This window comes from Pithys albifrons, chromosome 2, assembly GCF_047495875.1.
Source record: "Pithys albifrons albifrons isolate INPA30051 chromosome 2, PitAlb_v1, whole genome shotgun sequence".
In the NCBI taxonomy this organism is placed as follows: Eukaryota; Metazoa; Chordata; class Aves; order Passeriformes; family Thamnophilidae; genus Pithys; species Pithys albifrons.
The window spans coordinates 25082778-25107982 of NC_092459.1; the positions used below are offsets into that span (position 1 = coordinate 25082778).

At 35.7% G+C, this 25205-nt stretch overlaps 1 protein-coding gene across 1 annotated transcript in view; it reads right to left on the minus strand.

Moving 5' to 3' along the window:
- The window catches only part of EYS (eyes shut homolog), a 782127-nt gene that overhangs the window by 116816 nt on the left and 640106 nt on the right, over positions 1–25205 (minus strand). Inside the window, exons 39-40 of the mRNA XM_071548512.1 lie at positions 5459–5567; positions 2441–2661 (exon numbers count right to left, since the gene is read on the minus strand). Coding sequence (XP_071404613.1) covers positions 2441–2661; positions 5459–5567 — 330 coding nt within the window. The remainder of the gene's footprint in view (positions 1–2440; positions 2662–5458; positions 5568–25205) is intronic.

A 25205-nucleotide genomic window follows, 5' to 3' on the forward strand; every position in this document is an offset into this window, starting at 1 on the left:
CAGATTAGTAGGTGTGGTGTGATGGCCCCTGATAAGGCCTGATGGGTTGAGGAATTCGTCTCAGTCCCTGGAGGGATGCACCGGGCTGAGGACAAAGGCTTTCAAACTGATAAGATTAACATAGGGTGGAGTGTTGTTTAAAGAATGACATGGCCCACGTTTTCGATATCTTCTATGACTGCTCAAAGGAGCCACCTCCCCTTGGGCATTTGCATAACCATCACCCCCCCAGTAGATTGACTTTTCACCACACAAAACTCATGAAGGGAAAAAAAAAGGGTATAAAAAGTGTTTGGAATTTAAACTCCAGTAAGAGAGGAGAAAGAGAAATGCCAGTGTCTCTGTGAAGGTAACTGCTGCAGCTTGTCCTGTCCTCATCTTGGAACAATGTAGGGGTGAGGAGACCATGTGCTCTCTATTTTTTCTAACTTTACTTTCTTAACTTTACTTTCCTCCTTTCTTACTTTGATTCTTACTTTATAAGCATTTCTTTTACTAAATGTGTTTCCTACCTTAATACTAATAACAGTAACTTGCTTCACACTTTGCTACTTTATACTGGTTATTGCTTTTCGCTATTCTTACTTTATAAGACCAGCTCTGTTTTGCTCTACAGTAACTTGCTTCACTTTCAAAGTGCAGTTTCTTTTTTCTACATGTATTTTGATAAGAAGCAGCTCTGCTCTTCCTTTTTGTTTTGTGTTACAGAGAGAGTGGTGTGCAAGATGTTATATTGTCTTATGTTATTGAGAGAGTGCCTGGATAAATGTTTTAGGTGGCTGTGTTTTAGTTAGTAGTTCTTTGTTGATAGTTTCTGTCTGTTGTGAAAATGGGATACATTGTTCTATTGTAACTTGAGCTTAGTGTGTTTGTCTCTGTGGAATGTGTTTTCTGCTGGTTTCTTTTGGGGTCTTTTATCATCAATTAAATACAATCTTGCAGCTGAACGTTATCACTCGCAAAGCAGAACCCACAATAACTGTCACATATTTGTATTAATAAATGTTATTTCAGGAGCTGCTGTGAGAAAAGTTCTTTTTTTGGCTTAAGTGTGGGTTTACATTAGAAGTCAGAAGCCCTTCCAACCTGTGTGCTGTCCATTAGTTGACAGTGTTGGGGAACATAAGGCTCTGATTGTCTAGAAGCGCTTATTGCTAATAATTTTCTCCCTGGCTTAAGTGTGGTCCTCATATCAGGGGTTAGAATACCTTCCAGCCTGTGTTCTGTCCAGCAGTTTGGCAGGCACTGCTGGGATCATAAGGCTCTAATTTTTCTAGAGGCGCTTATTGCTATAATTTTTCCCTGGCTGAAGTGTAACTTCATATCAGAGGTCAGAACCCCTTCCAACCTGTGGGCTGTCCAGTAGTTGGCAGACAGTGTTGGGGTACATAAGGATCTGATTGTCTGGGAGCGCTTACAGCTAATAACTTTTAATTAATACAGTTAAGACTAGAAATCTTTGTATTTCTGTCTCCCTCCTCTCTTTCACGTGACAGTAGGCAAATTGTGTATGTTTTAATAAAGTTGCTTTGCTATCATTTGTCCTCTAATCAAACAAGACCTAGAGATCAAAACCTGTTTGGTGTTCTTAGTGTGCTCACATCAATGAAGAAAGGCAGAGAAGACTCTCAAAACTTTGTTCAAGGCCTTCTCAACCTAAGAAACACCCGGTGGTCCAGAGCATCAAAAGAACTTTAGACTTTGTTCTGTTCAGCCTTTGCCTTGAAGTATGATATTTTAAAAAATTGGCAACTACTTCACAAATTCTAAACAGAAATGCGTTTCTAAATGTTGACTTCCTTAGACAATGATCAAGTTACTGTGGCTTAAGAAGTTTCTGTATTCCAATTGAAGCATTGTTCAACTGTTCTTTTAACTCATGTCTCTTTCAGACCTCATTTCCTCTTTCAGCATGATGCACCTTAACTTTCAAAGGTTCTTTGACAATACCTTTTTACACGTGCTGAAGGTGAACAAGTAGATCACTTGTTAGTGTTCTCACAGCCTGATAATAAACATTTTGTACCGAGGAGCACACCCAAAAAGATGTGTGAGGGTACAAGGCCTAGTAAAATAAAGAGTTGCTAGGCAGAATAATGAGATCTTATATGCTTTCTGTCCAAACTGTCCATATAGAAGTTCTGATTTAGTCTTGTAGCAGAACAGGTCTAGTTGGTTGTAAAGGAATTCTGGCATCAACCCAATATATATGCTGTGTGGACAATGTAATTAAATTTTATATCACTTTTCATGTAAGAAAATAAAGTATAAAATCTCTTCAGCTGGCATGAAAATGTCACATTTTCATTCAAAATTATCAGGACAAATGATTGGTGCTTATTATATCACAGAGAAAATGATAATAATTTTTCATTAAAGATGAAACTAACAATCACAGAATGTAAATGAATGATAAAATGGGTAAAGAAATAACTCTTACCTAGTGCAGGTTCCACCATTGTGACATGGATGATAATCACATATTGGAACATTGCAGTTCTCAATATTCCTCCCTCCAAGAGCCTCATCTATGATGAACAACTCCTTGTGGTTAACTTGAAAGTCTCTAATGCATCCTTTGTAGCCATGTATCTGCCCAGCACATCGATGAACCTCTTCATGAACAGGAACATTTCCAAGGAAGATTGATCCAAAGGTGACCTGCAGAGACAAAAAGAGAATAATCAGAAAACAATGTGATTTGTGATGTTACTGTAAATAGTGAATGATTAATAATTACTCAAAAAGGAAATAGCCATTCCTTGAAGATGGGAAAAACTGTGATACTTGATGAAGGGATTATTTTTAAAAAAGTGATTCCCCTTTTTTTAAAAAAAATCATCCCTACAAAGAGAGTGGTTTAATGTGCATGCATTCCATGGAATATAAATTGGAATTCCCAGCCTTAACCACAATGAACATGGCTACCCTTCATCCTATATGAAGTGTTGTACATTCATGGTTGATGTTTAGTGCAGGAACACAGGAGCAGCTGTAGACTTGAAGATATTTTCTTCAAGACCTGAGACCTACAGGACTTCAAGATAAGGGGAATATAGAAAAATGATTTTATGGCTGTTTTGATGAATGACAAAAAAAAGACTGCTCTACTGAAGCCTAGGGGAAAAAAGGAATTTTTCAGATGTCTAGAACATCCTTATAAAGGTGCTACAGAAACAACCAGAACTCTTTTGCACTGGGACTGACCAAATCATATCATCTCTTACTATTGTAATTCCTGTGTTGCCTGACTTAGGATTCAAACCCTTGACCATTACATATAAAAGATTGTGACACATTTGGCACTGTGAATTCCACTCCTCAAGCTTATGCCTGACTTTCTGGAATTCTGACATGGGGCTTCAACATTTCTAAGTTTCCTTGTTAAATGCCTGTCTATTCTTAGGAATTGGAAAAAAACCCTCCATAGTGTTTCCATAGGTGCACAACAGTGATGCATTTATTTATGCAATACCATCAATCCAGAAAGAGTGTCAAACCTAGATAACTCAAGTCAAGCAGGAGTAAACCAATGGAATAAGAAATATGTCACAGCAGTGTGAAACATGAGGAGATAGTTTATAGTGAAGGCGATCTTCACTAGCATATTCAAAAATCAACTGTAAAGAACTAGAAACAGGAGGAAAACATCACATTGATTTATATGAAGTTCACACATCTGTATGATTATTTTGCTTTGCTGTTTCTTGTTTTACTTTTGTCAGTCCTGGAGCTATGTTGCTGACAATTTCAAGTGAAATTTGGCGTTACAATGGATGTGAACACTGCCAGATATTCCTCTACTTAGTGTCTTTCATTTGAAGGGAAAGAGAAAAACACCTACTTCTTTTAGAGTGTGGATAAAATTAAATCAGATTTTTCATGTCAGAAGAACTTAAAGACATTGGCTCAGCACTTGTGGAATTCATTTCATATTGCTTGACTTCATCCCCTTCCAAACAAAGGTATAAACCAGTGCAATGATAGACAAGATTTGTAAGTAGTGTTTACAGACATTTTCTCTCGGCTTGTGAATCTATTTCAAGAATGAAGCAAAGAATTGGACTGCATTATAAAGTATCTATGATTAAGAAAAGTGTTTTTAACACTCCTTATGCAACACAATCTTTGTTATTATTGGGCTTATTTTACAAACGCATGGACCTTGGGAGTAGATCCAGAGTACCATAGAACAACTTCAGAAGGCTCTGCTCAGTTTATCACATCAATGCATTTATCGTGTTCAAACTCCTGTTAGTACAGAATAATACACATTCTTTCTGTAGAGGTTATGTTCTGAATTTAACTGACTTAACTGGAGTATATTTTAAGGAGTCACACAGAAAGAATTTCTGTGAGTTTGTTAATAATATAGCAGGCTTAATACAGCATTATATCAATAGCTTATGTAATATTAATGCTTAACTTTTCAAATACAAATTTGTAAATACCCTTCTTTGCTTGGAGCCTGAGTGCTAAAAGGATTATCTTGGCCAGTAGTGGGAAGATATTCACTAGTCCTCTTAGAGATAAGAAATTTCTTTTCTTCTTTTCTTCTTTCTTTGATTATGTACTTTGTAAAGAAAATAGAGACTCTGGGAGATTATGAGCAGATCTTAAAGTGTAATAGTTAGTCGTAAGGATACAACATTCATAATACACACCATGCAAGGGAACAAATTATGTTACAAACCGGCAGTGCATACTGAGGTGCACATCATGATTAGCATCTCTACAGGTAACTGTCCTGCCTTCTAGTGAACAAACTTATAAAGGAAGCTGTCAATCATAGTTCAAATTCTCAAGTCTAAAAACATTTTAAATGCATGATGCAGAAACAATCTTGTGAAGAGAGAATGCATAACAAAGAGAGGCAATAACACAGAGACAAAGAATAACAGAAAAAATTCAAGATTTGGGAAAGCTACCTATTGACCATTTAGTATGAGTCTTCTGATACCATTTTCAAAATGGACTCATATATGTTTACAATATTATTCAGAAGTGAAGTCCTAGCAAGAATATTGACACTAGGTTAAATCACTGAGGATTCATAACTGCCCTCTGCTACGCAGTGTGGTTTGCAACTAAAACATAATCAGAAGTACTGCTTAGCAATATTTTAATTGTTTCTAGTAACAACATGACAATGTAAATGTCATTGCTTATGTATTTTTTCCTTTCACAGCACCAGTGTCCTTTCCATGGACTTTGGGCAGCTGGAATAGAAGTTTCAGAATCAGGTAAACTTAAGAAATTAATGGAAATAATATGGATGTTTGATGTGAAAACATCTAATAAAGAGAAACTAAGGGCATATTAATGATAACGGAAGAGGAATTACATTTTCTCCTTTAGAAGAAGTTAGAATATCTATTCTCCTTTGAAAATAATGAAGTACATATGCTGATGAAGTGTTCAAAGCAAATAGCTATTTTTTGACATTTTGCAGACTCACCGGAGATGCTCGATGTGAGAAAGAAAGTCTGCGCTGTACAGGAGGATTTACATCCACAGCCATTTCAATCACACAGTAACCTTCAGGACTGCTCACAGGCAACATATAGCTGGAAGGAAACAGAAGATCTTAAAACTGGCTATGCTGTTGACCACAGATTATTCAAACTTCACACAGCAAAGTGAAAAAATTTTTTATGCCTCCATAAAGAATGACAATCTTTAGACACTTATAATTCCAGTTTCATGGTTACTTCAACCACCCAGGAGACAAAAGATGTAAGTTTCTTTGAGTAATATTCCTCTTCTGTTTGCTTTCTTACTATTCTTGATTCTAGTGTTTGAAATGTATACAGAGACAAAAGAAGAAAGAGATCTTTAAAAACATAAGTGGGTATTGATAAATGCTAACTGCAGTTGACATATGGTCTCCCTAGCATAGAGGATTGTTGGACAACTAACGTCAATGTTGAATGATGCTGAACAGCCTCGGCTGAAATTTCCTTTTCCTACCCTACAGGGGAAACAGAAATGGAATAAGAAATGAAAGGCTGCATACCTCTGAGCTGAAAAATTACATTGTGATACAGTTACCAGTACTTGGAAAGCATGTTGTTAATGTAAACTCTGGTACTGAGCTTCAGAGATAAAGAAGAATATAAGGATAAGGGCATTTTTGAAGTAAATACTAGTGAACATTCAATAAACCACAGAGAATTCTTCAGGTTCTTGCCATGATGAGATTTGATAAATTCTGGTAATAATTATATTAGCAATAAAAATTCAACCCAAAAAGGAGGATTTTAAAAAATACTGATTTCATATTTAGAAAGGAAATTTGCCAAAATGCAGAATAGGACAATAGTAGTTGATAGATTCTTTAAAACTGAGCTCTGCTATTTCTGTAGAAATGCTTTCCAACTCCATTTTGCTTCTGTTTCAATTTTCACATGCCTTCAAACGGAATGTGGTGGGCTCCTCTTTGGGAAGCATGTCAACGCTTACTTACCACATGTACTCTGCACAGGACACTGCTCAGTCAAATCCATATAATTAGGTTTCTGGAGTAAGGCTTTTAACAAGAGCAGTGTTACATTTTTTGATAATGTTTCACAAATGTTACACAACAGACTTTACAAAAGGTTCTGAAAAAAATTTTCCATTTATTTTAGTTTAATAAATGGTAAAGAACAATGACAGGAATCTCAGAAATCACTTTGTGTTGGAATAGATGAATTTTTTATTAGGCTATAGACATAGAAATAGTTAAAATATTTTAAAGCCCAGTATGTTTCTGTGGTAGTTTTGGCCTAGTAGATCTTAGTTTTAGTTAGGCCTTAGTTTTAGTAGGCCCTGATAGGGCTATGTAGATTGGGAGAGACAAGTGTCACCTGACTTAAGCAAGTGGAGATATTTCATATAATCTGACATCAAACCAGGTATAAAAGCAGGTGTAGGAAGTGCCTAGTCCAGCTTTCCTTCATGGCTGGGTGCTGAGTGGACATGCTATCACTGTGCTGGGAGCAATAGGCCTTGTCACTGCTTTGCAGCTCTCTTGATTCGGGAAGCAAACATTTTTATTGTTGGTTTTTCTCCTCTCTTGCTGGGTGTTTCTTGGGAAGAGTCTTTTGGGGTGGTTTTGTGGGTCTGGGTGGAAGATTCTGTATTATTGGGTGGGTGACTCAGTGTAGAGTTATTGTTGCTTCTATTTTGTATATATGTGTGTTATATTTCATTTTACTTTTAATTTTCCTCTTTCTGTGTGAAAATATAAACCAACTAAGTTTAAGTTTTGGGTTTTGTGCAGGGACAGAGACTTGTGTGGTTGAATACTTGGCATTTTGCCAAGGTTTCAAACCAAAATAGTTTTGCACACTAGAAGGATATATTACTAATCATAGGAATGGCCTCAGCCCTGATAAGGACAAATTTACTCCTGGAGAAACCACCTCAAGACCCACCATACTCTCAAATGCCTACCTTTTATGTATCCCCATCTGTTTTTTTGTGTGCAGCCGCCATACCATGATTTGTATCCCAGGTTATGCCTTGAGCTTTGTTTTTCTGTTCCTGTGTCTAAAGTCTTTCTATTTTATCCTCCTGTCTGTAGATTCATTATGAAATTTTGAGTTTCAGTTTTCATTTCTGGAGTTACCTGGGAGAATTGCGATGACATAAATGGCAGCATAAAACTGCTGTGTCAACTAACACAAGTCTCATAGCCAGTAAAAGTTCATCAGCAGGTGATACACCCATCTTAATAAATCCTACCTTTCCAATGGTTATATCACTGTTGGTTTCAGAGCTAAATCAGTCAATACTAACTCATTGACTTTTTACTGTGCTCTGCTGCATGAGGTCAAAATGTGCTAAATTATTTCAACTTTGTAAGTATGCAAGACTTTTCTTATTTTTGAATCTTTCTTTTGAAAGACTGAGATATTTGAATGGCAACTTTGATTTTCCCCTTTTGCAATGTGATCTGGACCTATAGACTCTTCAAATGAGTTTGAAATATGTTCATTTGTATTTCTTAATTTAGGTTAAAATTATTTCTTTCTCTAAATAACCCCTTATATGACGAATCATGATAGTCCAGCCCGCAAAGAAAAGAACTTAATTGATGTGTCCAAGTTAATAAAGAATAGTGTTCATCAAACAAAAAATAAAAGAACCATAAGGTCTATGTCAGCTTGACCATCTTCAAGCAATTAGCCCTTGTTATGGGTTTAACTAAGTGTAGGCCTAAATTTAGGCTTTAGATTTCAGAGTAGGCCTGAGGCTAACAGCTGACTTGAGCTGGACTGGGCCAGCTGACAGCTGACTACTATGGCCAAGAGTATTCCATACCATATTCCAACATCATGTCACAATATAAAAGCTGGTGTGGGAGTGGCTTAGGCAGTTCCTTCAAGCTGTGGTCCCAGCAGGATGCACTGTGCCATCCGAGGAGGGACGGGAGAACCAGGCCCAGCACCAGCTTGCCACCATGTTATCTTAGGGAAGTAAATGTTTGTTAGTCTTTCTCTCTGCTTGGGTCTGTCTCTGGGGAATTGAGTTCTCTAGAGTGATTTGTAGTTAGAATGGTGAGATTTGTGTTTGATGGGGAGTTGGGGAGTTATTTTTTTGTTATATCTAACTTGTGTAAGAGTGTGTTATATTGTAGTTTGCTTTTACTTGACGCTTTTCTGTATAAATATATATAATTAGTTTAAGTATAAACTTAGTTTGAGTTTCCAGGATTTTTTTTCCTTTCTTCCTTTTTCTCAGTGGGAGAGGGAGGGAGGCTGACACTCTGTACTGGGCAGTTGGCATTTGCCAGCTCAACACAAGACAGCCACCCAAGTCAAATTCAGCATTGTAAACTTTTGATGCAAATGTCTGGTATTCACACATTCTCACAGTTTTGTACACATAATTTCCCTTATTTTGATTTTTTGCTAGAGGAAAAAATGGTGGAAGATTAAAAATAGGTGTAACTAAAATAAGCCTTAAAGATTGCTTGATGCTGACATGTTCTTTATTGATGTATATATTTATGTAGGCAAGACCAAGTATCATAAATCCATATAGATAATAACATAGCCATCCTCACTCAAGCATACCTTTGAAGAAATATTTCAGAAAAAACTCCCCAGTATCTATAAACAGCAGGTATTATACAGCAATTTTGATCAGTAGGTCTTCACGAAGGACATAGAGTTATTTTTGGTTTGGTTTTTTTTTTTTTAATACAGCAATGAAATCTCAAAGAGCAGTACTGATTTATTTGATGTCAGCCAGTAGATTAGTGACTGAGTTGTGAGAATAAAACCACAGGCTACAAGCAGTAACCTACTGCCCTGTATTCTGCAGTGAACGGTTAGGAATACTGCCACTGCTTTCTTCAGCATTTGATCCTTTCTCTGTAAGGGTTTCCAAGGAAATAATTCTTGAAATTTTTCTCTGTCTTATGTCATAGAAATGAAAAACTCATTTGAAATGTGAACAAAATGAATATTTTTCATGCTTACATTACCACAAAATTAGGACTGTTTGAATTTGCTAGATTACTTAAATATGCTTAGAATAGCTTTAAGAAAGTGACAGAGCATAGAAAATTACTATCTAAAAGACAGTTTTCCTAGAAAATTATGAAAATAATGAAAAACTGGAATTAAACCATAAATGCTGTCTCTGTCTTTATTACACCACTTAAACCCATAAAGTGTTACAATATGGACATATGCAAAACATAATCATATTAGTTTTTTAAAACAGCAATGGAAAAAAGAACGCATTTGAAATATTTTGTGGCAAAAATCATCTGAACTAAGATACCACTTGCTCTATAACCTGATTATATTTTTCTTATAATCTATGTTTAAATCTGTCTTAATCGTGCAACCGAATAAATGCAGTTGTATTATTTCATGCATCTCATAGGAGATTGAAATCCATTATCCACATTAGAAAAGAGAAAATGGAACTGATGATTTATTCTCTTGACATTTTTTCTTTATTTTTCTAATTAACCTTATATTATGAGATACTGACCTCATATTAAGAACACCTGAGATAAAAGTGGCTAATCACTGACATCTTTTAATTTTGAAATATTTTTAGTTCAGTTGTGCTTTTTCACTCGTTTAGATGCTGAAGGCATTTCAGTCCATCTGCCTCACATCTCAGTGGCATATTCTGGTTGCATTCAAAGCCAGCATATTTTTCCCTCCAGAGACAGTGACAGGAGAGAATGTCCATTGGCAGGATAATTTTGTCAGGCACCAAAATTGTGATTCATGCACATCACACTCATAGTGATATAAAAAGAATTAACAGAGGAGTAAAGAATTGGGTGTGTGGGGAGTAGTTATGGGAAATGTATGTGTGTAGAACATATGGCAAAGCTGAGCACAATAATCTAAATAGGTCTGGAACCACATGGAGCCCAACTTGTTCTTAAGATGCTAAGGTATAGGCCTGATGTAGTCAAATATTTATTTCCAAAAAATTCAAGTCAAATGTTCAGCCTTCTTACTTGTGCTTAGCTGAGAATAACAGGATTTCTTTCATAGCTGCTGTGGATTTTATATAAAATTGATAAGAATAAGAATTACAAAGGAGAATTACAAAAGATTCATGGACCTCAGCAGGTGCAAACCAGAAGTTATATACAGTGACTAATGTCATTACTAGTTACATGTTGATTAATTATGTGCATGAACACTGAATTTCTAACCAAGTGCAATGTTGAGCTCACACACTCATGATACAATTGTGGATATTAAGTACTGGATCAGTTTAGCTCTGAAAATGATATTCAGAGAAATCCTTTTAAGCTAGCTAAGACTGGGGCACTTCTAAATCAAATGTCACCTGGGATGATCTTGCTCAAGTAAATCTTTCAGCTTACATTATCACAACTACTTCTCCAGGTGGAAATACAATTATACTTTTTTCCTTTCAAGCTGGTCACCAGGTGGCACTAAAGGAGCACAGCAGAAATCATGAATGCAAAATTCATGCTAATGTCTCTTCCAATAATAGGAAATACTGACTTAAGCCCTAATTGATAGCATGATTGCTTCAGCTTCTAGTTTATATCAAGGGAAACACAGTAAAGTATCTTAAACTGATTACATATTTGACAATATATATGAGAGCAGATCTGGAGACTGGAACTTCTGGAAGACTTTTAACTGCTTTCATGCATTATAATTGCCTAATGTAATAATGTAAAAATTGTGCATTCATGGTTATATAAACATATTTAAGAAAATTTAGTTTATAGGAATTGTCTTTTCTTTATTGTGGTGAAGGTGCAGCTGTATTTCTAACAGATTAAGAAGAATTAAATTGTCAGATCAGCAGGTATAAAAACTCCCAAGTATTATACAGAGAACCTTTGTTCTTATCTAAGATAAATTACTGTGATAAGACTGATTCTGAACAAAGATCTCACACTGCTAGCAGACCAGGATTTCTGGTCTTCTGAAAATTTATTAGAAAGGAGTTACACTACTGTCCATTGTATAATCCTGCAACTGGAGGATTACAATTTGAACTATTTGCTATTTTTCCCTCCATAAGCTGACAAACACTAGCCTATCTTAACAGCTCGACATAGGAAAATGTCCCCCCAAAAATCCCTTTACTGAAAAAGTATTGATATTAAAGACATAATATGAAATGATTGCTGCAAAACACTGAAACAGTGGCTTCATTTACACCCTTGATTAACCAGAGCTGTTGTCAAGGGAACATCTAACCAACTGTCAAGTAATACAGGGGATTTTTCGAGAACAGTGATTTTACTTTTGGCTGAGCACATTCAATTCACAAGTGTGAAAATCAGTACAGTGCCTTACAGTTTTAATAATTCTTGGTACTTCTTTCCAAAATTTTTGCACTTACTGCCTTTTTTTGCCTTTAAAATTATGATTTTAAAAATTCCATTATTATTATAAAGCATCCCTTCTCTTCACCAAATTCCCTTCAGCATACTGCTTCAATGGAAATGTTTTCATGTCTCTTTACTCTCTTCTATTTCAGTAAGGTCAAATTTTGGTATTTTTTACCAATTTCAGGTGCTACATTAAGAAGTGACAATTATAAAAATGAATGCTCCATTTTATGTCTGACATTTTATTTTAAATCAATGAAACATCTGCCATAACTTCCAGCCATTAAACATCAATTATCATGTTTTCTAATTGCAATAAACTGACCAAACACTAAAAGCTTACCAGTAGGGGAGAGAGGGAGAGAGAAAAGAAGACAAAGGAGGGGAATAGATTAAAACTAAGAAGATGAAAAATCCCAAATTACTTTGAGCCCTAAAGTGTTTTGCAGAAATTCCTTGATGCCCTCTTCTTTAAGAAAGCTAACCCCCCACGCCCCCCCCCCCCCCCCCCCCACACACACACAAAGAGATGTGTATACTTTGGGAACACACTAGGAAATTATAAACTCCCAGCTGGCCTGAACTGGTTTGAACCTTGCTGCTCCAGCTGGAGGTACATAAATCTCTGGGTCTTGATGGGACTCATCCCAGAGTCCTGAAAGTTCTGGCCAATGTCATCCTAGAACCGATCTTTTTTATTTGTCAAAGATCTTTGGAGTCTGGAGAAGTCCCAGTTGACTGCAATCTGGCAGGTAATTCTGGTTATACATATGAATTGGTGAATGAGAGGCTGGGGAACACCTCTGTAGAAAGAGGTCTGGGAGTTTGGGTTCATGGCAAGTTGAATATGAGTCAGTAGTGTGCCTTGCCAGCCAAATGAAACCATTGTGTCCTAGAGTGCATCAGGCACAACATCATGAGCCAGCTGAGGGAAGTGATAGTCCCACTCTACATAGTAGTGTTGTGGAACCACCTCAGGTACTGCGTGAAGTTTTGGGTGTCTCAATATAAGAATACAGAGCTATTAGAGCATGCCCAGAGGAGACTGACCCAGGTGAGGAAAGGCCTTGAGGGCAAGTCTTACAAGGAGTCTCTGAGGTCACTTCATTTGTTCATCTTGAAGAAGAGAAAGCTAAGGAGTGACCTCATTGCAATCTACAACACCCTCAGAAGGGCTGTGAAAGGCGAGATGCTGATCTCCCTCCACTAACCAGTGATAGGACACAAGGAAATGGAATGAAGCTACATCAGAGGAAGTTCAGATTGGATATCAGGAAAAAGTTCTTCACAGAGAGGGTGGTAAGTCATTGGAACAGGCTCCTGAGAAAGTGGTCATGGCACCAAGGCACCAGAATTCAAGGAGTGGATGATGGTCTTAAGTGTATGGTTTAGTTTTAGCTAGTTTTGCGAGGAGCAGGGAGTTGGACTCAATGATCCGTAGGGGTCACGTCCAACTTGAGATAATCTATGATTAGTTGTCAGAGGTCTGGGTTTGGAGAAGAAAAGAAAAGCTATTAAAGGCTTTTCTGATGGGTAGGAAATCCGACATTTTTGCTGATGGTTCATTTTCAGTGTTTTCTTAATTGGGCCTTAGAGCACCTGCTATTTGTGTAAGAGTCAAGAGCTATTCCTTACTTTGGGAAGAAAACAGTCTTTGGCAGCATTACACTGAACTTTATATTGCCTGTTATTGTTTACAGCTTCCTCACACCCATACATTGAAAGCTGTTTCTCCTATCGACACTAAAATATTGATGCTATTTGTACTTAAATTTCTGCCTTATTCCTTGATAATTTTGGTGAGAATATGTAGGAAAAGAAGAACTTCTAAAAATATGTAAATGTGAACAAATTTGAATGAATCCTCAAAGACAGTCAATTAGCATACATAAGAGTGGACATAGTAAGGGACATGGATATTTTTTGGGGTCTAGTCTGACTTACAAATATAAGCAATTTCTGATAAATTTGTACCAAGTAATAAGGTTATTATAACTAGGATACAAATTATATTGCTGGTCTATCTCTATGCCCTGTATAGCTTGATCTGTTTGTATCGCATAGAGGGTCCTGCAGTACCTCACTGATTCTTATTGAAAAGGACATCAGAGGGCCTGTTACTGGCTAGAGGAAAAAAGTATTTCATACTTAACTGGAGCTTTTTTCCACTATTATACATAATGCTCTGTCTTCACCTCAATTTGTTCCTAAGTGCTCCAAACTGCAGTTTCAAAATACTACTTAAACTTTCAAATGAAAAGAGTTGCATAAAGGACCACCTAAAACCCTCTGAAACTTGAGTGTTTATAGAGCATCAACACAGTTACATTATGCTTTGACTCTGAAAATTTTCGAAAGCACTGCATTTTCTCTTTCTTCATTGTGGTTCCAACCACAGAAACATAAATAAAAGTTCTATCTATCTGTTGCTTGAACACAGATACAAAATTTTTTAGGAGTACCAATCTTAAGCATTGCTTTCAACATCAATTTCCTTTTAAATCAAATGTTTCTTATTTGCATTCAATTACAGATTTATTGGCAGGCTGTTTTATCCACTGAATGCACTTGATTTTCTTCCCAACTTTTGAATTTACTTGTGGGAAACAACAAACATTTCACTAAACACTTCAAAATGTGTGAGGAAATCTGAACTGAACTGTACATTTGATATTTACACTAGAATTCTTATGTAATGCACAGAGCAATTTTCATAACAGGATCACAACTCCTGTGCTAAATGCCTCCTTTCCCCCTCATTTTTTTCACATAAATCTTCTAAAAAGTCTTCATCTACCTTAATTTGCTGTACACTTGGAGAATGCCATTCATCAAAATTCTGACTTTGAAAATGCCATCACAGTTTTTCACAGACCTTCTGAAAACAGGTCAAATTCTTGCAAAGTGTAACATGTAACAATGGACTCATATTAATACAAATGAGAAAAACATGCCTTGCTGTAATCCAGGAAGAATGAAAACAATGTTACTTCACTCTCATATTAAGGCTGTTGAGTCTTGTCCAGTCATACATATATCAAGCTATAAAAAATAAAGTGCCCAGAAGAGAACAACACATCTTGCCTTTCCCTTATTAACATGCTGTGAGAAAATATATCAAATCAAACCCACTAAGTTTCAAACCTGTTTACCACATGTTTACTTCCACACTATCCAGTTTTAAATTGAAAAAAATCATTGTCTGACACTGACATTTTGCTATTATTTTGTGAGTCAGAATCTTTTTCTTGTGTTAAAAGATATTACAAAATAGTTTATTTATTCTATTCTTTGATTCCCATGACATCTTTTTTGATTTAGAGATAAATTAACATAGTAATGATTCACCAGAAACTGACTTGATGCAATTCATCAGCTTTCTCCAAGTTCGCTAATCAAAACCTAACCTCTCTCATTTTGAAGCTGTTCCTTCTTGTCCCCTAAATGCCCTCATAAAACAGTCTTTTCTCTTTTTGACATGGGGATGCTATCAGAATTCAACAGCATAAGAAGAAGAAATACACTGCCTTGCCAAATATTGCTTACTTTGCATGGAAGATGCAATTTCTTTACTAAATGTTGGTGTACTTTTTTTGTACATTATACAGAACCTAAAAAATTCCAAGAAATTCATGTTTTTGTATAAGCACATTGGTAGCTGAGAATGCTAATACTTACCTCAGGTGAAACAGATACTGTTTATGCTAGGTTCTACTTAGCTTGGTTTATGCCTCACTTACTTCAGCTCTGTTAGTCCAACAGTCAAGTTTATGATCCTTTAGTAGATTGGTTAATGGGACTCTTCCTATTGCACATATTGCCAAGCATACTACAGGCAGCATGTTCCCAAGGATCATTTACTTCAATGGAATGCTTTCCTTCAATATATGTATTTTATGAATCATAACTTTAAAGATATGTGTTGTTAGACTGGATCTTTAAAGGAAAGTGTAAATTCTGTTATTAATCATATCTCTGCAATTCCACTGACTTTACAGGGACTTCACCGGTGTAAACACAATACATCAGTGCTGTGACAAACAGCTCATAGACTGTGACATCTGCATTTCACTCATGCAAAAATGAGAACAACTTAAAATACTGGTAGAGTAAGTCTTAACACTTATGCAGAGTTTGGAAGTTACAACAAAATTGAATGGTTACCCTAATCCTTATCATTATTATTATAATTATTCATGATCATGACGGTATTGTCAAATTTGTTACAAAATTGATCCTGGCAGTAGGCACTCAGTCCTCCAAAAACTGATACAGGACAACACACTTTTATGTAGAAGAATGCAGAATATGTACTGCGCTTGTGTTCATGTACTGACTATTCTCTGCTGGATCATAGTAGTCTTTGTGTATTTTGTGAACTTTTCTTTCTGTTAGATGAATATATTGAACCAAGAGGTTTTATGGCTAATAAAAACCCAGTGTTTTTAAACCCAGTAATCCACCTTCAAGACTGAATACAGTTGTTTTCTCCTGTTTCTGACTGCATTGCCTCAGGTTCTTGTACCAACTGGGTATTTGCTGCAACTGAACAAGGCTGTTTTAATTTTCATTATGCCTACTTTTAACTTTATTTTGAGCCTACATTATATGAAAGGGAAAGACTTCTACTCTTCTGTCCTTCAGTGCTCCAGAGATGAACATTCCTCAGGGAAGGTGCTTGAAGTCTTTTGCGCAACTTGTTTACTGATTTTCAATATAGATGTAATTGCATGCAAGCAATTTAAAAAAAAAATATATATAGTAACAGAAAGGAAAGTTTGCTTCCCCTTTCAGTAAAATGTTTCCAGTTAAAGCCTATACAACAACTAACACAAAATGTAGAAGACTTGGAAATTCAACTATTATCTTCACTGAAAGAATATGCCAATGTGAAAAGAGCAAAAATCTTTTTTATGAACAGTCATTACATAATAGGTTTTGACCTGTTCTACTCTTAAATGGAGAGGAAGCCATTTCAGCAAAAAAAATGGCAAACAAGCTAACTAATACTGATCTATTACCTCAAAAGTAATATGATTTCTTCTTTGAGAAATGTGAAGAAAATTGTCTACGGACAATTAGGTGATACTAGGAAATAAATTTAGAAAAAGTCATACTAGCAATCAAATGCAACCATGCAATATTATACAGGCAACTGTAAGTTGGAAGACTTCTGCTAAATAGTGAATAAATTTGATTACATGGAACAGCTGAATAATAACTTTAAAAGAATACTCTAAAAAAGTACCAACTCAGAGATCTTTTAGTCTCAAGAGAAACATGATGACCTGACCATTATCAATCATATTATTCTCTTTAAGTATAAAATCACTTGTAGGTAAAGTGATTTTGAGCATACAGAAAAAGTGTCTTGGATCATGTTTCTGTTTAAGAAAACATTAACATCAGTAGAAGCAGAGTATGAATCCATGTAAGAAATATTCTTTATTACCTCCTGGTGAGCGAATTAACACTGTTGTAAACCTGGCAAAATATGAAAAAAGCACTTGGCAAAACCTCAAATTTCTAAACCTACCTGCATTCTTCCTTTGCAGACTGTGATGTCATGCCTTAAAACACTTTTTAAACTATTTATCTACCTCCCAGGTAACTGATTCTCATGCATATCAATAGGTGGGTGAAAGTAAAGAAAAATGACATCAGTTTATCTACATATGGAAGTAATGGTGTCATATGAAGTGGCTATGAGATACAAAGTTTGAAGAAAATATATATATATTTATACACATATTTTGGGCAACAACCAATGTTTACCTCTAACAGTTATAATAACAATCTGCCTAGAGTGGTAAGAATTTTTCTGTTTATGCATAAATTTTGCTTTTTAGAATGGTTAAAACAGAACAATGAAAAGAATAAATGGAAAGGTTATCATATCCAAAATACCATATTTTAAGGGGGGATGAACTCCACTCAAGACAATAAGAAAAAAGGTAAATTCAAACCAGTGTTGAGGGTTCTTTTTTCCTAACACTGTGCCAATACAATGCTACAAAAAAAACCCCAACAACAAACCACTGGAAACATGCTTGCAGAGGAATATGGTAGGCAGTCTTAAATTATGTGTCCCCTGCCCCAAGGAGGGTTATTGCTCCCAGCAGCACAGAGACTCTTTTGGAGTTAGCAGCAGCTTAGTATTGCACTGGAGCATAGGAATGAATTATTACGTTTAGCCATCTTCAGATATAGTCTTCCATTTAGTGTCTCACATAAATCTGATCCCATGAATGGAAATTAGGAAACCACCTGACACATGAATAAAGCTGCACTGATGCAGTGCTGTACAGATATTACAATACTGCAGTGATCGCCAATTGCGAACATTTTCTTACCTATTACAGACAGAAGAAATACAATAATGAGTAACATATATTACTTCTACCAGAAAGCACTAATTAATTTTCCTTTCCATACTCTGACATTCTAAAATGAACTTCTACCTCCCCTCTATATGGGCAAACTAAGAGAAAAATAGGTTAAACAATGTGGTTAATGAGAAAGTGACTCTTCAATTTGAATGCCAACAGCAAGAACAATTTATATAATAGCGCAGGAAATTCTGGATAGACTCTCAAGTATAAAATCCTTCTATTGCCAACTAATACAACCCTGAGGTTGAGGCTGGCATATTTGCTTATGACAAAGAGACTTCCTGCTGGCATTTCAGTTTTACACATATACAGATCAATTTAAGAAAGAACCCAGTATTTTGGTTTCAGACTCTTTAAAGCTGATGTCTTCTACTCCTTTGTAACTTTAAGCCTTTGAACCTTAGAGCTCATTTCACATTTCTCTAATTGAGACTTAGGCAAACTTTGTATTCCTGTTTCTCATTGAGATTCAGACAGACTGTTCTTGGGCTCTGCTGGTGACATTCTCAGAAGCATCCTCTAGTTGGAAAAAAGGAATAGACAGGTACCCAATCTCTCTTATAATTCAGTAAAAACTATTGAAAAAAACTATATTCTCTACTAAACTCCTCTATAAAGGTCTAAGAATGCCTAATTCAGTTGAATTAAGAGCAACAGAAAATATGGCAAGAGAATGTGGGTCAGGGCATATAGAGCACAGGAAAGCCTCTTAAAACAGAATATTGAGTTCTCCACTGTAATTCTTAATTCATCAAATTATTATTTTGTGTCATTGAAGGTGCAAACATATGTTTCTGCTATAGAATAGCTTTCTATGTATGACAAGAATAACATTATACTGGTGTTAAGCATAACTTTTGCTGTCATAAACAAAGGGCCATGGAGGACTGCAGTGTACACTGCAGAAGGGTAATACACCATTTGTAGCCCAGATAAAACTGGACATGAACTACTGATCTTAGTATGCTGTAACACCAGTTACAGGCTGTGCCTCCAATCCTCACCAACATCATATCTCTCATTTTTACATCATCAGTAAGAAAGAAAACAAAGTCCTTGTCATCATAATCCCTTCAGGCCCTCTTAGAACCGGGTAAGAATTGCTGAATTTTGGAGAAGTGAGAGCTAGCAGTGCTATTAGAAGTTCCAGACATGTTTCAAATCTACTTTCACAATGCAACTCACCTGAAGTCAATAATACAAGGCAGAAATGTTAAAGGACACTCCCATTTACCAGACTTAAGAGTTATTGATGCATGAAGCTTTAATGGCCACAAAATGCAATCAGTTCATTGCATTTTTAAAAAAAACTCTCCACACATACTTATTTATTTGAGCACAGATACTTAATTCTTTGAGCACACAAAAGAGCAGAACAGAGGAGACTTCTGCTTTCAGAATACATGCATAAATACAGAATTGAACTGAACTTGAAGTTGAGTCATCCAAACTGATTAGAAGGACCTGCTTACCTTTTTCTGGACCAGATTCATCAAGTAGTTTGTTGGAGTATGCTTATGGTAACATGTGTTTTCCTCTATCGTTATAAAAGCATGAGCTTTAGAAACTGCTGTGTGAAAGATATTAAGATTCTTATAATAATTTCATATGTACTTTGTACTTGAAACTATCTAAATGACAGCATCCAACAGGAACAGCTAATATCATTTCGCTAAGCTATAAACAAATATTTTAAAACAAAAAAGAGACTCCTTTACGGTGATATGATTGTACATATTTTAGTTACAATCTTCTTTAAAACTACTCAAATATACATGAAAGTACAGGATTATAATGCTTATTCCCTATTTGAATATAGAAGGTAAAATACAGATTATAATGCCATTTGGATGTGCTGGAAGAGAAACTACTTAAATAGCCAGATGTACGTTTCAAAGTGTATTGCAAATATCTCTCCTATTTTTTTAGTCACTCTGCTTAGTGATGTATATTTGAGCAGAAGTGTATTATTCAAAGATTCAAAACTTTAAAAAAATAAAACAAACAAGGTAAATACAATACATGTAGCTTTTATGTGTAAACATGTGTTCACAGGCGACCTTTTAGTATGTTTTTTAGTTTTTTAAACAAGATATATTGCTTTCACCAGATTATAGAAACAGAAAGTATGATGTAGTCATTGAAAAAGACAATCTTGTATAACGCAAAATGTGCTGCATTTCTTCATGGGTAGAGAAAATCTTAAATAGGCCTTTTAACAAGATTATATTTTATGAATGAAAGTAATAATGGAACTGTGGGAGTGTAAACAACCATCACAATGTCTGTTGTTATGTATGTACAATCTGGTTTTGCTTAGAGATGAGGTACTTTATTTCTTCATTTTGATGACCACTTTCCCACTTATATACTATAAATGCAAATACACACAAATTGAATTTGGAAATATTAAAAAAATATTTCACTACAACCCCTCTGCCCCCAACACTAACACTAACCCTAACCCTAACCCTAACCCCCACCCTCCACCCCCTTTCATGCTTAGCTGTTTTATTTTGAAGAGATGCTTGGTGCTGTTGACAATGTAGATACTTTAGCTCAAGATTCAAGGACTGAATATTGCATCAATTTATCAGAATTAACATTTCTAACTGACAAAAATTAACTTCAGATTAAGCTGTCTCTAATTTGCAATAATGCACACCCAGGGTTTACCCATTTCTGAAAGGGTGTAAGATGCCTGTACTACCCTCTTTATAGTGTTAGTCCTAATGAATAACATTTGTAATTATACTTTGTAGAGTGGTAGTCCCTGCAAACTGGGAGAGTTAATTTTCATTATCCCAGAAGGTAGTAACTCCATAATGTGTGATTCAGGTCTACCCCATACACTGCCCTGCTCCCTACCAGCTGACACCAAATGCTGCAGCTCACCACTATGATATGCACCTGCCTCTCATTTGCATGCCAAAGGAAGAGACTGGGCAGGAAGATAGGGTGAGCAGGAATAGCTCAGCTGATTCTACCACTGCTTTCATAAAACAATTAGTGGATTTTTTTTTTATTATTAAAAAACTCAAACCCCCAAACAAACAAACAAGCAAAAATCCCCCCAACCCATAAGAACTGTCTGGTCAGGAAGGGAAAACACCAACCTATACATCTGTGCCTGGCATATGAACGGCTGGGTCCATGATGATGATTCAACTATAATACATGCTGCAAGTAATTAGATAAAGAGAATAAGTTTCTATTCTCACTGTTGAATGTGGATGTAATTGTTTGGGTAAGTAGGGAAAAAAGAGACCTTTTTTGGCTTGAATCAGACACCAACTCTACACCAATGTAAATAGAAAGCATGATGATTTTTAGAGACAAAATTGCAAAAAGCTTATTAGGCAAAGTATTTAGTTCTCATCTTGGATCAGGTGAATACTGTGGAATCCAGCATCCAGGATAATGATTTAAGGCACACTAGTTTTATAGGAGCAGTTCTCTGAAGCCCATAGAAAACTATCCGCAACTATCTTGGATTAAAATAAGCAGGGATGCTGTCTACTACTGACATGTAAAATATTTCAAATGATTGAATATGCCATTTGGAGGAATAAAATATCTAAATTTTTGTCTACTTTTTGTTTAAAGGTATGCAATGAGATTTGAAAAGTACAGAATATGTACCTAAACTTTTCCCAGTTATTAGGCAATTTAATTTAATTCATCATCTGAAGATGCAGCAGCACTATGCTGTGAAAGTTGCAGGCTGCAAAATGTTAGTTCATGTTTAGTTCAAGAACTTGTGTAAGGTGAAATGAGATATACTAGCTTCTTTCAGCTCATCTTGAATTTAAACTGAACAATTCTGTGCTGCTTCATTTCCTACTTAATGTAGCTGTAAATGTTTTGGCCCTTTGGTTTTCCATATTCACTATGCAACCTTTGGTGTACTTAACTGCCTTCCTGCTCATAACTGAGAAAAATGACAGCAGATTTTGAGTAGTTTAAAAATAAAAAAAGGGTATGTATGGAAAAAAAAGATAAAACATCATAGAAAATTCTGAGAGTAAAATATGTGTTCAGCATTTATGTACTACTTTAGCAGTACGTGACCAAGTAGATAAAAGATACCAAAAAATCCCACAACTTTGCTGCTAATCTGTCAAAAAAACATGATCAACTGTAATTAAAATAGTACAAATCACTTAACCACTTTAAATCACAAAGGAGTGATATGAAGTGAACTAATTCTGACAGTGTTGTATACACTGTATTTGGATAATGTTTCTCTTCCACACATTAAGTCTTCAGAATAAGATCCATTGAATCTATTATAAATAATGGGAGGACTTTCCAAGATTGATGGCTCTTTTTGGATCCAACTGCCGTATTTCTTGAATGGTAATTTTTTTCATATTTAATCTGCTGTTAATAAGGGATAGTTTTAGTCAATATGAGTGTGCTGCTACCAGAAAGAATGGTGTCCAGTTGATGAAACTGTTCAGGAAATGTGATTAGAGATCTGATCTAACTAAAATAGAAATTACCAATTCCCTCCAAAGATGATTCTTTTAATCAGATCAGCAGAATTCCTATAGAAGTGCACAACTAATCAAACCAAGTTAATCACTCCTCTCTTCAACCACCTGCCCAGTAGACTGACATAATCTTCCTGAACAAAGAGGACTTTAGAAAAGATATTACTTCCAAAAACTGTAAGATGCTGATCATTGTAAAACTCATAAGACAATAAAACCTCTCAGATGTTCGATTGGCTGAAAATACTTTATGTTGAAATGTATTATACACAGTAATATACAGCCATTCACCATTCAACACAAATGAATATTCTTGTCTTGGAAATGTGTGAACACTTAAATACCATAGGATTACATTTCAGCATTTTGAGGTTACAATTTTTGTTAGAGACAAAGCAAATGGTCTTGGTAACCACATCATTATTTATTATATAGAGAAATCCCTAATTATTAAATATGTTCCCTGTGTTTTGGGAAAAAAAAAAAAGAAACAAACAAAAACCCCACAAAACAAATCTAAAAACTTTCTGGCTCAAATTTGAAGGTTAAATAGGTTAAAAGGAAGCTGATGAAATTATATCAGCATTAGAAAGCATTCACAGCCCCTGGAGCAGGAACTGGGTATCCAGAAAGACCAACAATACTGAATCAACCTCAGCACATCACCAGACAAAGTTCATAAATTGAAAAACATGTATATACATTTGGCATAGGCTGCTGCTGAGATTATTGCCTTTATCAAGAAACCAGTCACTTGTCACTTTGAGCCTGTTTTTTCTTGCATATCTACACTGTATATTTTCAGAAAATCTGCTTTCGTACCTGCTTCTCTACATGGGAATTGAAGAAACACCATTTACAAAGTGGTAAAACAGAAATGCCAGTTCTCTACCTCCATGAAATGCAGTAAGAAGTAAAGGGTAAAGGAGACTGAGGAAGGATTATGGGGTTAAGTATTTGATTCAAATAAATCCACTAAAACAAGGCGATATGGGATTGTCTTCTGTTAAAGGTGAAGGAAAAAACTCACAAGTCTTATTCAACATCCTCCTCTTTGGCTGGTTAAGAAAGACTGCTCTTCAGCCAAGGAAAGAAATGGTCAGAACATGCCTTGGCTTATGTCAGCCACAGACTGGTGTTTTGTTTTGTATTTTTCACAACATTTGCTGTTGAACAAAACTTATACCCTCCCCCAGAAGGCAGGCAAGTATAATCCTGTTATTTTCCAGATGGGTGAACAAAAGAGGTTGCAGAAGATTGTTTCTGACAGTGCTGGGAACAAAACCCAAGGGCCAAACCACATGTCAGATTTACATAAAATGTATCCAAATGCAAGAGAAAATGTATTTTCTGAAGGTGTTTTGAATGGCTGCTGAGTAATTTAGTAGCAACACAGCATGCCACACTGCAGCTCCCACATTCACATCTTTCATTACTACTAGGCTGCTAGGTGCTGGCAGCTCTGACAAGACAATGCAAACAGTAGGGGGGATAAAACAATTTCTGTGACAATCTATAGATCCTTATTTCCTGGTGTTCTCACTAAAACCCATTAGTGCAGCAGGAAGTCATATCTACTGTCACTGCAAATGGCAGACCAGTACTGCAAACCAAATAGAAGCTGTAGTTCCACAGGGATACGTATCCCAAGTCACAGATGTGAATTTATGTCATATAAACATCATTTCCCCAAACAGGGAAATACACAGCAAACATGTGGCACTGAAATTGAGCAAAGCCTTCAGAAAATGCATTTCACAACCCAAAGAATAATTTCATTTTAATGTACTCCAAATATCCATGTTACATGTCTGTTTAATAAAGTCACTCTGAGTGAGAGCTTAAATGCAGATTTGGCATTTTATAAAGTTTTATAAAGTTTTTCTGTTGTATAGCAAAGCACAGGGTTCCCACAGACCCAGAGAACCAATTCACAAATTGTTAAAATAATTACTGTATCCTGAAGTACCTTGTATTGCAGCAGATATTTTTCACATCTCTAGAAAGCAAATAGCACCAGTAATGCAAGACATTAATTACTTTTGTCTGTTCACTCTATGTTAACATTTATCTTGTAACTACAAGAATTCTACAATTCTGTTGAACAACAGAAGAATAAAATCTTATTCTATGCCAGACAGAACTATTTATAATTTCAATAAACTGAAGTGGTCACTTATAGGTTACAAAATTTTCCTGATATAAATAACATATGGAAGGAACACAGCTGCTCTCTCACCCCTCCCTCTCAACATGACAGTGAGGGTTAGGGACCAAGATGACAAAGCTCTTAGGCCAAAATAAAGACAGGAAGAATCCTTGGCAATTACTATCACAGAACTGATTTGGGAAAAAATTGATTTAATTTATTCACAATTAAATGGTAAGAAAAAAAGAGAAAAAATAACTCCCTTCTCCCTAACTCCATTTTTTTTATATATATATTTTTTATTTTTCCAGGCTCATCTTTGCTTC